Here is a 15,272-nt window from a genome sequence, read left to right on the forward strand (position 1 = left end):
ATCACGTGTGGCAGGAAATAGCCGTTGGGGGCAGTAATTTTAGAGGGGTAGCGCATCAATCGTGTAACTTAAATGTTAGCCAGCAGTTTTTTATCCCAGTTTTTATTCACACTGCAAATTACGATTTCAAATTTATTTTACCGACACTGAAACGTATGCACAGGGGGGTGGGGGAGTAGATAGTCCATGGGTAAATAATTCATTTACCTATAACATCATTCCCAAATCGGCCGAGAAGTTGTTGCTTCTCGAGCTGAAATGGCAGATAGTAAATAATGGGCATACGTGCTGGAATAAAATCAGGTTTTTAGATTCCTTTATTGTTTTCCCAAGGCATTGAGTCAATTGATACAAGTGCAGAAAAGCGACAATTTTGATAGTTTTCCTTTGCTTAAAGAGCACTTTCCAGACAGTGAAATGTATGACCTATTGACCTGTAAAGGTGTATACGCATACGACTATTACTGTTCTGGCGCTCGCTTAAGTGAGGTGATACTACCTCCAATTAAAGCTTTTTACAATTCACTCACCAACAGTGAATGCACAGCCGAGGACTATGAGTTTGCCAAGAAGGTGCGGTCTAAGGGGAATTGTAAAAATGGGTGGGATTATTGTAGACTGTTCTTGGCCAGTGACGTTTTAAATCAGTTGGATTTAGTCTGTAAGAACACAGACCAAATCTATTCAGAGTTCGGACTAGATATAGGATATTATTTTTCCACGCCCCATTTGGTGATGGACTTGATTTTAAAAATTAGTAGGGAGGAAATAGGTCTTATCACCGATGTAGATCACCACCTTTTTGTAGAGCGTTCAATGAGGGGAGGGTATATTTTTCATGGGGATCGTGTCTTGTCAACCGATCCGAGCGGACAAAACACCGATGCAAAGTCAAATGCAGTGTTCTTGGACATGAACTCATTGTACCCCTCGGCAATGTCTCACTACTCTTTGCCGTGTGGAAACTATTAATGGCTTGAGAATCCTTGTGAGTTCCCCGACATTACCACCGTCAAGGACAATGGGCCACAAGGATGGTTCTTTGAAATTGACGGGCATATACCACTGGCGCTTCACGATTCAGTCAGAGATTTTGTTTTTCCCTGTATCAATCGACCCGTGAGCAGGGACTCACTGAGCCCCTACAATCGATCATTGGTTGAGGATATGGGGATGCACTGGACCCCCTCTAAGCAAAAACTGATTGGTCATTTGGACCCTAAGGTGAATATCGTTATTCACCATTTGCTATTGCACTGGATGTTGAACGATGGTTTCAAGATCACCAAAATACATAGGGTCCTGCAGTTCAATCAGAAACCATATTTGAAGACGATTATCGACGCTTTTATTGATAAACGCTCTAGGGCAAACTCCACAGTAGAGAAGGAAACGTACAAACTCATTCTAAATTCAGCGTTTGGCAAAATGTGTGAAAGCGTACGTAACAGATCTCGCTGCGACGTCGTGACTGACCCTCTAGAGTGTGCACGAATTATTGCCGATCCCAATTTTACATCGTTCACGAGCATAGAGGCTGGCATGGTTTTTTTACACAGGAAAAAAAAATGTGGTACTGAACAAGAATATAACAGGAGGTAGTTCAGTACTTGAAATTTCCAAAAAGCTCATGTTGCCGTTTTTTTACAATGTGTGCAAGGTGCAATGGCCACGGGAGGGGGAGGTTCAAGTTTACTATGGGGATACAGATTCTCTGCTGCTAAAGGTAAAAACTGAGGATTTATTGGGTTATCTAAAAATGGGGAAGACATCAGCTCGCGGATGGATTTCACCAACTGGAATCCGTCCCTCTACCCCGAGTTGGTGAAACGTCAAGCCCCCAACCAACTACTAAGGTTAAAATCAGAGATGGGGAGTGATTTGATATCCAGGGGGGTGTTCCCAGGTACTAAAGTTTATTGCGTTGAAACACATAATGGCGATGTAAAGCAGGCATGTAAAGGGGTATCTACACATTCTGTAAAGAACAATTTCAACATGAGCGTGTACAGAGACTGTGTAGAAAGTAGCCTAGTGCCGAGAGCACAAGTGCTTGTAATTTGCTCTCTACAGTATAGAAATTATACTTTGAGAGTGGAAAAGAATGCAATGTCGTGTATATCCGACAAAGTCTATGTGCTCGAGAATGGTGTAAGTGTGCTGCCACATGGCCACTACCGTATTTCAGACCGATTTGAATACATAGACTATCGCAATCAACTTGGTCTGGATAAATTAACCTAACCACTAACCAACTAACCATAACCTAACCACCAACCTTTTATAAATTAACTGACCTAACCCAACCTCAACTAACCACCTTAACCCAACCTAACCTGCAGCAGTGAAAACAACTATTGTATACAGTTTTTTCCACCGCGGCTCCCGGGGGGTGGGGGGGCCCGCCCGTGGCCGGCCCCGCGGCTCCCGGTCCGTGACCCCAGGAGGAGGGGGCCTTAGGGGGGGGGAATCTTTTAAATTCATAGAAATTTGTTCAACTGTGCTTTTGTTATTGTTATAAGTTGTTTTTACGCCAATATGTGAAAAATGTTGTTCTTATTGTACAAATAGTGTGTGCTATTCGTTCTGTTGTATAAAAATGTGTGTACTATTGCTGTTGTACAAATAGTGCTATTGATGTTCATGCCGTACAAAAAAAAGTGTTTTTGTCAATAAATGAATGAAATATTGTTGTACAAATAGTGTGTGTTATTGATGTTCATGCTATACAAAAAGTGTTTTTGTCAATAAATGAAAAACATTGCTACACAAATAGTTTTAATAAATGTTGTTGTTCTTGTTGAACAAATAGTGTGTGCTATTCATGCTGTATAGAAAAGTTCTGATGTTAATAAATGAATGAAATGTTGTTTTTGTTGTTCTTGTTATTGAATAACGTACTAGGTAGATCTAAGGGAAAATAATTATTTATTCATTAGACAAGTATGGTTTAAATTTAGTTGTAGACCGACTATTCTCAATAGCAGCAGTATATATCAAGTTAAAACACCATTCAGATCGCTTCTGTGTGGATCGTCAATGTCAGGTAAAACGTTTAGAATGTTTATTAAAAATATGAGAGATGTACGAAAAAGGAATTTTCAAATAAATTGATACTACTAGCAGACTCATAAAACGATTTATTATTGACTGAGTGTCAAATTAATAGGAAAAAAAAGTACTTTCGCATAGAACAAATTCAACTACACAGATATTTCATAGCATCAAAAGGATCTTACAACATTTCACAGAATCGAGAGAGTACTATTGCCATCTACCAACCTATAGCTAAAGATGGCGTCACAGTCCCTCAGACACACGGCTATAGTCTCAGAGACATGAAAAATACAATAGATATTGATGACAGTACTAAACTAACATAACCACAAAATTCCACATTATTGCACAGAAATACCAAAACCATAGGTTGGGTTAGATTAATTTAGGTTAGGTTAAGTTAAGTTAGGTTAGGTTAGCCTACGTAAGCGCAGGTACGTAGGCTAACCTAACCTAACTTAGCCTAACCTAACCTAACTTACCCTCCCCCAGAACTCTACTGATGTCGGGAATTGGATTAAAATGGCCAATTGAATTGGCAAGGTCACTAGATGGTTATTTGTAAACCAACCAAACCCAGTGTTTGACCAATTTAATTGACGGGCCCCTTACTGGGAATACCACCCCCTTCTTTTTTAAACAGACCCCATCTTCAAATTCATTTTGATATTGAACAACAGTAACGCTAATATTTAAATGAGCATTGGCCATTTCAAAAATATCAATAGATCTTAGCATAACTGAGTATTTTCCGTCTAAATAAGTGAAATTAACAATGGAAAAATTGGACTTTTCCTTCTCATGCATAGCCTAGTGGTCTAAATTCGTCTTGGTAGTGTCACGTGCTAGAGGCTCGAATACTGATATGAGGAAAGCATACCTGAAACATTTTTCACCTGTTTCAAAACAAATTCGCTGGACACCTTTACATCCTTCCAAATATGGATTATATTTTAAAACTATACCCTCATCCCTAAGTCCCCCTCTTAAAATAAAATCTTTCTTAAATTTACAAATATTCACACTTAAATTTTCAACATAAAGAACTACAAAGCCGCTCCCATTTTCGTTATAATTCTCAAGATGCGCAATAATATGACCTATCCACTCGGAAAAAACACTCTCAAAATTCTCTAAATTTGGATAGATCAAACGCATCTCGGAGTGTACATAATGGTGGTAAACTTAACTTTTCCCCTCATTTAAATAAAACACCTTTAAAACAATTGAAACCTTAATTGAATCCCTCCCCCCTTCCCATAACTGAATTTGGCTCTTCAGTAGTGCACGAATTCTATCTACATAGTCATGCACAATTTCTACGGGGTCAAACACAAAACTACCACACAAAATCGAATTAAAAGGGTCACCAAAAGTTGCAGTGTAGACAACTATGCTATTTAAAATTGTATTTGATAGTTGAAATTCAGGAAATATTGTAAATTGGACATTACCCCCTCCTCCCCCTCCCCCTCTTGTATATTATTATCAACACCCCCTCCCCCTCCACATTGTTCAATAATTGGGGTATGGGAAGCCACGTCATTCGATTGAAGTGGAATTAGGTTATCGGGGGCTAGAGGAGTAGGAGGATTCCGTGTTAATTCCCGGGTAAAATCATCTAAAAGCTGCAAGGTGTTTGGACTCAGCAAAGGTAAGTCCCCCTGCTCAACTGCGCTATAATCAACATTAAAAAAATCAGTTAATAAACTCATCAATATTATCTGGAATTTAATGTAAAATGATATCATCCCATAGTGAATTGTTGGAGAGCTCCACAGGCATGTTCTCTCCTTCTCCAACTGACGAGGATGATGATTGCGAATATCGAACCAGAACGACCTATAAAAGAAAATAGCTTATTTTCAAAGTGTCTAAATCACCCCTACTGTTTTTTTAAAAAATTGGATTATTATTGCTTGAAAGCACGCTTAATAGCAGTAGCATATACACTACTCAATATATTCTGAAAGTTCCAACTTAACTAAAATCTAAAACGCTTTACATAGAAGGCAATTTGATTTTGTTCAAGCAACTCCCCCCCTCAATGTTTACTATTTAATGGTCCCCTCCGAGCGGCCCAGCGGGGCACCGCGGCGCTTCCCAAGGCCCTTCTCGACCCGCAGCCCTTCCCGACCAGCGGCGCTTCCCGACCCGGGCTCCACAGCGGTTCCCACCCGCCATAGTGACCGCCATGCTTCCCGGGTCCCGTGCCTCCCGGACGCCACAGCGATCGCCCCCCTCCTTGTATACGATAGACTATAATATTCTAGTGCAAAAACAACATTTTGAGATAAAAAGAATCTAGTCAATCTATCAGTAATTGCAACTAGAAATTAAAGAAAAATACTATTAAGAGATAGCGAAGAGATAGCAACAGTTTATGGCCTACAGTGGGGCCAGAGAAAATAGGAAAGATTAGAAAAAAAAGAGTGGTTTTCATTGACAAAGCAAAAACAAAAAAATTACATTATATCTAGATATCTTTGAGGAAGGGGGGAGCAGAGAAATTTAAAACAATGGTTGGTGCGGGGGGTTAATATTTTAATATATCTGAGACACACACACACTTTTACAGCACGATGAAAAAGGCTATGTATAGATATTTCTATAGGTTAGGTAAGAAAAAATGCTCACATTTGCAAATTCCGGCTGTATTTGAGTGCCCGAAGGCCCAGACGAAGCATGCTGTACCTCCTGACCTTGTGTATGTGGGGCAGCTCTTGAAGGCAAGGCATGATGGAGAGTGAACGGGCCGGCGGCGTTACGTTCTAGTGCAGATTGGGCTGCGGCTTGTGCAGCAGGGCCAGTGACGGCACGGACTTGTGCAGTCAAGCCAGTGATGTCACGGGATTGCACAGATATGACGGCGGGGATCGCCTTATTATGAGAAGCCGCCCATTCTCTTTTTGGTTTTCGACCAGACTGCATAGGGGCTGCCTCACCCTCTCTTGCTCTCTTCGATGGAGGGGGCACACATTCTTCATAATTGTCCTTAAAAGAAAAAAAAATTTAGTAAGGATATAATTTCCACCCTTTTTAAAGAAGGAAAATTAGTATCCCCCCCCCACTAACCATAATTTTGTGTAGAAAGCATTTATCACTAAGAAGCCCCCTCCCCCTAAGCCAAAAGCAAAGCAAAAGGTAAAATTTGCGAGAAATGCCCCTATTTTTACCTTGCTGAGAAATTTTTTTAAATGTTTCCCGTCTATAGGCTTTTAAAATAGAAAATTATTGTTAGCCTAGCAGGTTATAGGCCTAAATTAGAATCTCGGATGTAAATGGTATCTATACACTACACATAATAAAGCTATCTTTTTCTTAGAAACCCTTGGTCCTCGGGAGGGTTACTGCCCTAACGTGGAGAAAAAGTTTTGTTTTTTCACTTTAAAATGATAGTGATATAACTGTGGCTCTATAAGCATTTAAAATATAAAAACATTGTAAGACCAGAAAGTTATAAGGCTAAATTACAATCTTGGATGTAAATGGTATCTATACAGTACACATAATAAAGCTATCTTTTTTTCTTAGAAACCCTCGACCCTCTTACTGCCTAACGCGAAGAAACAGTTTTGTTTTTTCACTTTACAATGATGGCGATAGAATTGAGGCATGTCCCCCTCCCCCCTGTCAGCAATGTCCTAAATATATTGTTAGACTTAAATTTGAAAATAACTGGTGTCAGTCCTCCAAATACAGATTGCGTAGGCCTGCGCTTAATTATTGCAATTGTCTGAAACCGTTTTAATTTGATGGAGAAAAACAATCCCTTTGGCTAAGCCGCAATCGTAAATACACAGGAAAAGGGGTGACAAAACTAATTATAACCTTTCGCGGAGAGCTTATGTCAAAACATAGCGGCTTAATGTCTAAGAATTGACAGAAGACAGTTGTCACTTTAGATCACAATACAGAAAAGCAAGAATTTATCGAAGAAATAGAATTATTTTTATTGCAAGAATGATAGTTGTAAAACAGTGGGGGGAGAAGGGGGTTTATGTGGTAAAATGAACATATTTTACGTTTTCTAGCGAGTATAAAGATAGCATAGTGGAGTTTGTATTGTGGGGGGGATTTATCTAAATATACTGGAGGGTGATCAAGGAAAATAATTTTATTTTGAAAATAAAAAATGAAAATGTACTCACATTGTTAATCATTGTAGATGAAGTTTCCTTATCAATAATATTCATTGTTGTCTCCATTGCGTTACAATAATTTCTGATAATTTAATCACAACGCATGTCTGTTATATACGAAATCCCAAGGGCGAATTGTTATGCAAAGGGAAACTCATATGTAAGCGAGCCTCTGATTGGTCTAGAAGGAGATATAACCAGCCTTCTGATTGGTTTAGAAGGAGACACGTGATCCTGTTTCTTATTCCAGGATCATAACATTCCCCCCTAGCGTGCACCTGGACGAGCAACAACAACAAATCAATTGACCTTGGAAATTTAGTTCCCCTAGATCAATACATTCCTCTAGCGATTATGTAAATCATTCCCAGTGCCATTCCACTTGGCCAAACAACAACAACAACAACAAATAAATCGACCTTGACATCATCCATCAGATATTAATAAACCATGAATAAATGGAGTCCCGTTCGGTGTTAGAGTCAAATGTAGATGACACCATGGTGTTCGTACAGTATTCTATGCCCATAAATGGAACCCTGTCATGAGTCCTAGATCAATAAAATTCACAATCGATTACGCAATCAATTTCTCAGAAATCCATTTCCCCTAGGGACTCTATGCCCATATATGGACTCCCGTCACGATCTCATGAGATTAGCCTAGGTTATGCAATCAATTTCTCGGAAACGTGTTCTCCCTGGGGATTCCATGCCCATATATGGTGCCCCCGTCGAACTGACAGCACAGGTGTTCTCCCTAGGGACTCTCTGCCCATATATGGACTCCCGTCACGAGTCAATAAGGCCTTTCTACTGATGGGTCCAATCTAGATACTCTGAAAGTTATAAGCCCAGAGGAGTAAAACAAGTTTTGGCAGAATTTGAAGTCATAGGGGTTACGGAGATTCCTTGGGGCACAAAAAAAGTGGGGAAGGGGGGGAGTAGTAATCCTCCAGTCGTTTTCGAACTCTAAAATTTTGCACTATAACTTCCAATATATAATGAACTTTTACGATTACCCCTTCCATGTGAGAACTCGGGAGAAAAAAAATTAATGAATAAGTAATTAATGAATAAGTAAATAATGAATAATAAAAGGAAGACAGTTTGTTCTTTACTAAAGTAGCAAATCCCAGGGCGTTAATGATAAGCATTAGATAATAAAAAAACATACAATTTGATACTCAAAACTCACAAGGGACTCGTACCATAAATTGTTATTGTTACATATTATTGTACTACATATTTGAATAGTTTTATAATTATCATCGATGATATTAATCTTATACAAGTGTTTATACAGTAAATATAAATTTAGTTTAATACATTTTTGTGCCCGATCTTCTAAAAAAAATATTCAAGAAATCAACAAAGGAAAAAACCTTACCTGCAACCTGTAAAATTGTTGAACTTACATCTCTGGAAAACCTTGGTGGTGACCCAATGACGTCGCAACTCCAAGGTCCTGTAGCTGCTACTGGAACGTCATTCAAAACTAAGTTGGTTGAGTTTGATTTTTCCACCTATTTTATAATGTTAATAATAATAATTTAAATATTGTTTTTAAGCTTTTAGGTCAACTACAAAAAATTGGTACGTACAACTATAAAACCGGTAGCAACGCATTCATATAAACAGAATGTTTAAATTTGAATTTAGTAGAGAAGTCTAATAATTAAACTATACCTGGAATTGGCAAAAGAATGAATGTAGCATTTTGAAGGAAATTGCCAAATGTCACTCTATACCTGAGAGAAGTCGATATTAAGATAGATGGAAGGGGCCCGTTCCTCCCCTTCCCTAAACAGTGAATACTGGATCAACAAAAGCTTACTGCATCTATACAAAACACGACTCAAACCCTAAATGTACCTATAGATATATAGATAGAATCATTTATGCATAAATATCATAGGCAGCCCAATAACGCTGCGTAAAGAGCAATGTGGGCAGAATGCATTATATATTTTTATTTTAACCAAAGGAGCTTTGTATAAAAGGAGATGTCGTAGACCCTTTGGAAGGATCTCATTTGACTGGAAATTGAAAGTTCTAATGCTCTTTTATGAGTCAAAAGTGATTGAACCCCCTCCCACACACAAGAGTTTCCCAAACACATCCAATCAATATTTTGAGGTAGCCATTTTTTTCAGCATAGTTTTAATCCAATAATTATGTCTTTGGAGATGTCAACCCCCACAGCCCTCAGAGCAAGGGCTGTAATTTATGCAATTTCCTCACTGCTTATATATAATATTAGTTATTTGGAAAGAGGGCATGCTTGACCTTTAGTGTTCAAAATTGACCAAGTACATTCAAGTGAAGCTTTCAGGGAATGTTGAGGGGAGTGTATAACAAAATCAAAACATGTTCTATGCATAGTTTGTCAAAATGGGGAACTCAGGAATGACTGAAAGTATCAAGTGGAAACTTAAAGAGAATGATGAGGGGAATGATCAATTGACCTAGGGTATGTTGAGGGGGTATGTTGAGGGGGATGGGTTGAATTAACCCATAGGCACGAAGTGCATGTTACCACTATTGTCATTATTACGACTGCTAAGACTACTGCTAAGGGGAAGGGAGGCTAAGGGTAGGAAATTGAAACTTTTAGAGAATGTCTAGAGGGAGGTTGAACCAATTTTAAACACACTCTTTACAAGCAGGTTGTTAAAAGGGCGCATCAGGAATATCTCATGAATGGTCTAGGGTATTAAGTTGGAACTTTCAGGACATGTTAAGGGGAATGTTGAACTAGGCAAAAATCAAAATGTACATACACCTGTTACTACTGCTACTGGAACTGCTACTACAGCTGCTACTACTACTACGACTGCTACTGCTGCAACTACTACTATGATTTCTACTTCTAGCACTATTGAAGCTAAGGGTGTTATAGCAAAACTTTCAGGGAATTTTGAAAAATATGATGAACTAATTTGAAGCACGCTATGTGGATGCAGGTTATCAAATGGCCGTAACAGTTATTTCTCATGAACAGCATAGAGCATTAAACTGTAATCTTCAGTACATGCTAAGGGAGATGTTGAACCAACCAAACCGTAATATATGTATATTACCCCTACTACTTGTACTACTACCACTAATACTGTTATTTAGGTTAAGGGTATTAAGGAGACATTTTGAAAAAATTTTGGGGTATGCTAAATTAAATTAAAACACGCTGTATTTATGCAGGCTGTCAAATGACCGTACGAGCTGGATATCAAGAACACTTTAGAGTATTAGGTTGAAACTTTCAGAGCATGCTGACAGGTATCTTGAGCTAAAATATGCACTATGGGCCTACTACTAGTAGTAGTGGCAATAGTATTACTACTGCTGTTAGTACTAATATTACTAAGGCTAATTATATTAATGTGGAACTTTCAGGGACTGTTGAGAGGGATGTTGGGTTAAATCAAAATACATGTATATGCAGGTTATCAACAGGATATATCGACAATATTTCAGCAACAGTTAATGTTCAGCAACATCAAGTTGAAACTATCAGAGCACGAGGTGGGGATGTTGTACTAGACCAAAAAGGCACAACGTGTGTACCATTGCTGCTTACTACTAATATTACTACTATTATCACTAATACTGCTCCTATTGCTTCTTCTAGAGTATAGGGTGTAAAGCGTATATGATATACTTTATACCCTAGAATAAGATATAAAGTAGAAAGCTAGTCGGAAAGTTTATGCTGCTTTAAAACTAAATCAAAAGGCGCTATGTATATGCTGGCTGCCAATAAGACGTCTCAGTAATTTCTCAAGAACAACTGAGGGTACTAAATTCAAATTTACAGGGCTACTACCATTACTTATTCTGTTCTTACTATTGAACTAAATCAAAAGAGTGTAAGTGCATCCAGGTTGTCATAAAAGCATAGATACAATGTTTTGGGAATGGTATTAAGTTTTATTTTTCGGAAGAACTTAAGGAGGTGTATAAATAATTAAGCAATACCCAGATTTAAGCAATGCGTCCAGATTTTCAAAAGGGTGTAGGTCTATGCTATTCAAAAATTTAGAAAATTTTTCCCCGACTTGCAAATAGTATTCCAAACTATGGATTCTTACAGAAGAAAAACGAAGAGACTTAAAACATTGTTTTGTTGTCTAGTGAAAAAGACTATGTCAATTAAAAACGAAAAGAAAATAATTAAAAAAAAATTTCCCGCAAAATGTGTTTTTCAAAGAAATGTAAACATTTTTTTTTTCATTAATCTTGGTTAGGTTGGCGTTTTTTTAACTTTTTTTTCGATATTATGAGAAATAGAAACATTCATCTCGAAATATGGATTGTTTTCATTAAAGTGCAAATTATGTTCTGCTCTTCAGAAAGTATGAAGGGCTTGACCCCTGGTGACCCCTCCATTTGACCCCCCACTTGACCCCTCCAAACACATCCTGAAAGTTTCAATTTGACTGACCCAGCCATTCGCGAGATGTAAGAGATAATTTGAAATCTCAGATGCATTTGGTGTGTTTTAATTTACTCAGGCTACCCGTGTACCCGTGTCAACTGCCCGAATTGTTTCCATAATACACCCTTGTGACACTCCTATCTGTGATCCTATCTCCAAACTCCAAAAGGCTACCCGTGTACCCGTGTCAACAGCCCGAATTATTTCCATAATACACCCTTGTGAAACTCCTATCTGCGATCCAAACGCCTATCCAAATCCTATCTGTGAACAATGAGAAATTACCTTATAAGGGTCTTATCTCTGGAGCTGTGAGTTTATGTTGACCTCGGAGGAATACTTGTTAGATCTTCCAGCGCCTCAGGAAAAAACAGCTATTTCAAATTCGGGTTCAATATCACTGGACTTACGGGAGACCAGGTATAAAAAAAAAGATCACGGGAGAGAGGCTAGTTGACCTCAAGTCACTTTTAGTTCTGAAAAAGGGTATTTGAATATTGACTTTCCAATCACGGGAGCTCTTTTACAAGCCTCTATGACCAAGCCTTCGAAGCCTAATGAGCTCCCTTCACCCATCCATGTAAAGGGACCTGGACAAAAGTTGTAGGGCCTGTTTTGGGAGGAACCAATATTATTTTATATTTTGTTTTCTCTTCTCCATTGGGGTTCACCTAACTCAGTAACTTAAGAATACAAGTTTTGAGCCAATCAGAAAAAAATATTCTGGCTCTTTTTCGTTTTTTTTACAAGAGCAGGGTTTCAGAAAGGCCCAGAAAGGGCCCAAAATCATTTTTTTCTCAGCCACTTTCAAACAATTCGTGGTAACGAACTGTAAGTAAGGAGCGACCCGGCTTAATGGTAACCGAAACTCTAGAAAACGGAATTTTGATACCAATAGATACATCAACAGAATCAGATTTCAATACTATATTCAAATATATAACTTTCATCAAGTTTAGTCCTACCCATCAAAAGTTACGCGCCTGAGAAAATTTGACTAATTTTCGAAAAAAGAGGGAAAGACCCCATAAAAGCTATAGAACCTTAATGAAAATCACACCATCATATTCAGCGTATCAGAGAACCCTACTATAGAGGTTACAAGCTCCTATCTATAAAATGTGGAATTTTACATTTTTTGCCAGAAGATAGATCACGGATGAGTGTTTATTTGTTGTTTTTTTTTTTTCCCCAGTGGTGATCGTATCGACCCAGTGGTCCTAGAATATCGTGGGAGGACTCATTGGAACGGAAATTAAAAGTTCTAGTGCCCTTATTAAGTGACCAAAAAAATGGAGGGCAACTAGGCCCCCTCCCACTCTTATTTTTTCCCAAAGTCACCTGATCAAAATTTTGAGATAACGATTTTGTTCAGCATGGTTGAAGATATGATAACTATGTCCTTTAGGATGACTTAATCCTCCAAAGTCTCCGAGGGGAGGGCTGAAAGTGATGAACTTTATCCAATGTTAACATATAGTATTGGTTATTAGGAAGTATACAGACGTTTTCAGGGAGGATTTTTTCTGGTTATAGGGGGGGTGGGTGGGTCGGGGGTTATGTGGGAAGAACTTCCCATGAAGGAAGTTTTCACGGGGGAAGGAACATTGCTATGAAGGGGGTGCCAGATTTCCCAGCATTATTTTAAAAAAAAGATCAGAAATTAAATATAAAAAAAAACAAGTTTTCCAACTGAAAATAAGGAGTAACATCAAAACTTAAAACGAACAGAAAATATTACGTGTATGATTGGATTCACCCCCTAGTCAGTACCTCGCCCTTTAAGCCAAATATTTTTTAGTACTTTCATAAGAGCTATTTATTCTAAATAACGGCCTGTGTGATTAAGGGGTCATTTTTAAAGAATTGGAACAAAATTTGAACTTTAGCTTAAAGAGCGAGGTATGGACTAGGGGACGAGCCCCTAATATACGTATTAAAAATATATGAATATAGAAGTTCGTTACATAAGTTAATTCGTAAGTTACGTATATTTATTACTAATAAAAACGTTCGTAAATAAAATTAAACAACTTTCGAGAAAGCCATTTAACCAAATAAAAGTAAAATTAATATGAATATTTTGTTTTAATTATTCGTGTACGGTAAGCCAAAATCAAAACCTGCATCAATTCAAAAACGTTAAAAAATTAAATTAAAAAAACAAGTTTTTTTTAACTGAAAGTAAGGAACGACCTTAAAACTTTAAACGAACAGAAATTATTCCGTATATGAAAGGGGCTGTCCCCTCCTCAACGCCTCGCTCTTTACGCTAAAGTTTGACTTTCTCACAACTCTTATTATTTTAAAACAATAAAAAACTTTAGCGTAAAGAGCGAGGTGTTGAGGAGGGGACAGCCCCTTTCATATACGGAATAATTTCTGTTCTTTTTAAGTTTTGACGTCGTTTCTTACTTTCAGTTAATTTTTTTTTATTTAATGTAAGAAAAGGAATGGTTGTAAAATTTTTGGAGCGGTTCATTCGGATGGAAATCGAACGTTCTAGTGCCCTTCTTAAGACTGAAAGTAGTCTGAGGGTGACCAGCCTCCCTATCGTACTATTTCTGCTACCTGACCTCCCTCCGGATCCCTAATTATACTGGATCACAATTTCGAGATCCTTATTTTGCATTTGCAGTTTTTAGTAGAAAAGTCATGCAAATTAAATTGCATTTGCACAGATAGGTTTTAGTAGAAAAAGTGCCCATAATTGGTCTTGGTGGTCCAGTCCTCGGTGGTCCTTGGTGGTCCTAGGAGCTCTAAGTGATCATTCATAGGTCAAGAATCATATAATTCGCCAAAGCTACACTTTAGAAATATAACACTCATCTGAGTAAACCAAAGACACTACGTGTATCCAAGTTTTCAAACTTTTTGCAATGTATCGGGAATGGCTCAGGGGATCGAATCGAAATTCAAAGAGAATCTTGGAAGAAGGGTGAGAGGATCATAAATTTTTACTCGTGGGGGGGGGGGGGTTAGACCAAAAGAAACTATGTGTATACAGGTCACTTTGGAAGAATAAGAAGATAAGTCTGCGAGCCAAGATTAGAATACTGGAAGCTACAGTGATGACAGTGGTCAAATATGGCTCTGAAGCATGGGCGCTCCGAAAAGCAGATGAAGATTTCCTAGATGTTTTCCAAAGAAATTGCCTATGGATTGTTCCGGGTACCTGGCTGACTGACCATATTTAAAACAGTAGGCTGTACGAAAAATGTGTTTCAATCCTGCTTTCTAGGGGTATAATGAAAGAAAGGTTGAGATGGCTAAGGCACGTTCCGCGGATAAAGGATGACAGATTTCCGAAGATTGTCCTTTTCGGCCAACCTTCTAGGGCTAACGGAAAGCATGTCGTCCTCGTCTGGGGTGGGAGGATGTCATAAAGGAATATTTATAGGAACTGGAAACTTCCTAAGAGGGTGTAAAGAGGGGGAATTTGAATAGGTTGGGATGAAGGAGCAGTGTTTGTAGCTGTGTCGGCCTCAGGCAGCTTGATGCTGCGGTGAGTTGTTAGTAGTAGTAGTAGTAGTAGTAAAATAGCATATATAAAATTTTTTAGGAATAGCTTGGGGGGGGGGGGGTAAAGATTTAACTTTTAGGTACTATGGGAGAATAAACGAGAAGGGACAGGGG

At 38.3% G+C, this 15,272-nt stretch overlaps 1 protein-coding gene across 6 annotated transcripts in view; it reads right to left on the bottom strand.

Annotated features, from left to right (window-relative positions):
- The window catches only part of LOC148951628 (uncharacterized), a 97,179-nt gene that overhangs the window by 37,007 nt on the left and 44,900 nt on the right, over nt 1-15,272 (bottom strand). For all 6 annotated transcript variants that reach the window (XM_089090388.1, XM_089090390.1, XM_089090389.1 and 3 more), the window contains exon 4: nt 8,589-8,724. In XM_089090388.1, coding sequence (XP_088946514.1) covers nt 8,589-8,724 — 136 coding nt within the window. The remainder of the gene's footprint in view (nt 1-8,588; nt 8,725-15,272) is intronic.

This window comes from Artemia sp. Qi Xiang Cuo, chromosome 6 (genome assembly GCF_049724085.1).
Source record: "Artemia sp. Qi Xiang Cuo chromosome 6, ASM4972408v1, whole genome shotgun sequence".
Lineage (NCBI taxonomy): Eukaryota > Metazoa > Arthropoda > Branchiopoda > Anostraca > Artemiidae > Artemia > Artemia sp. Qi Xiang Cuo.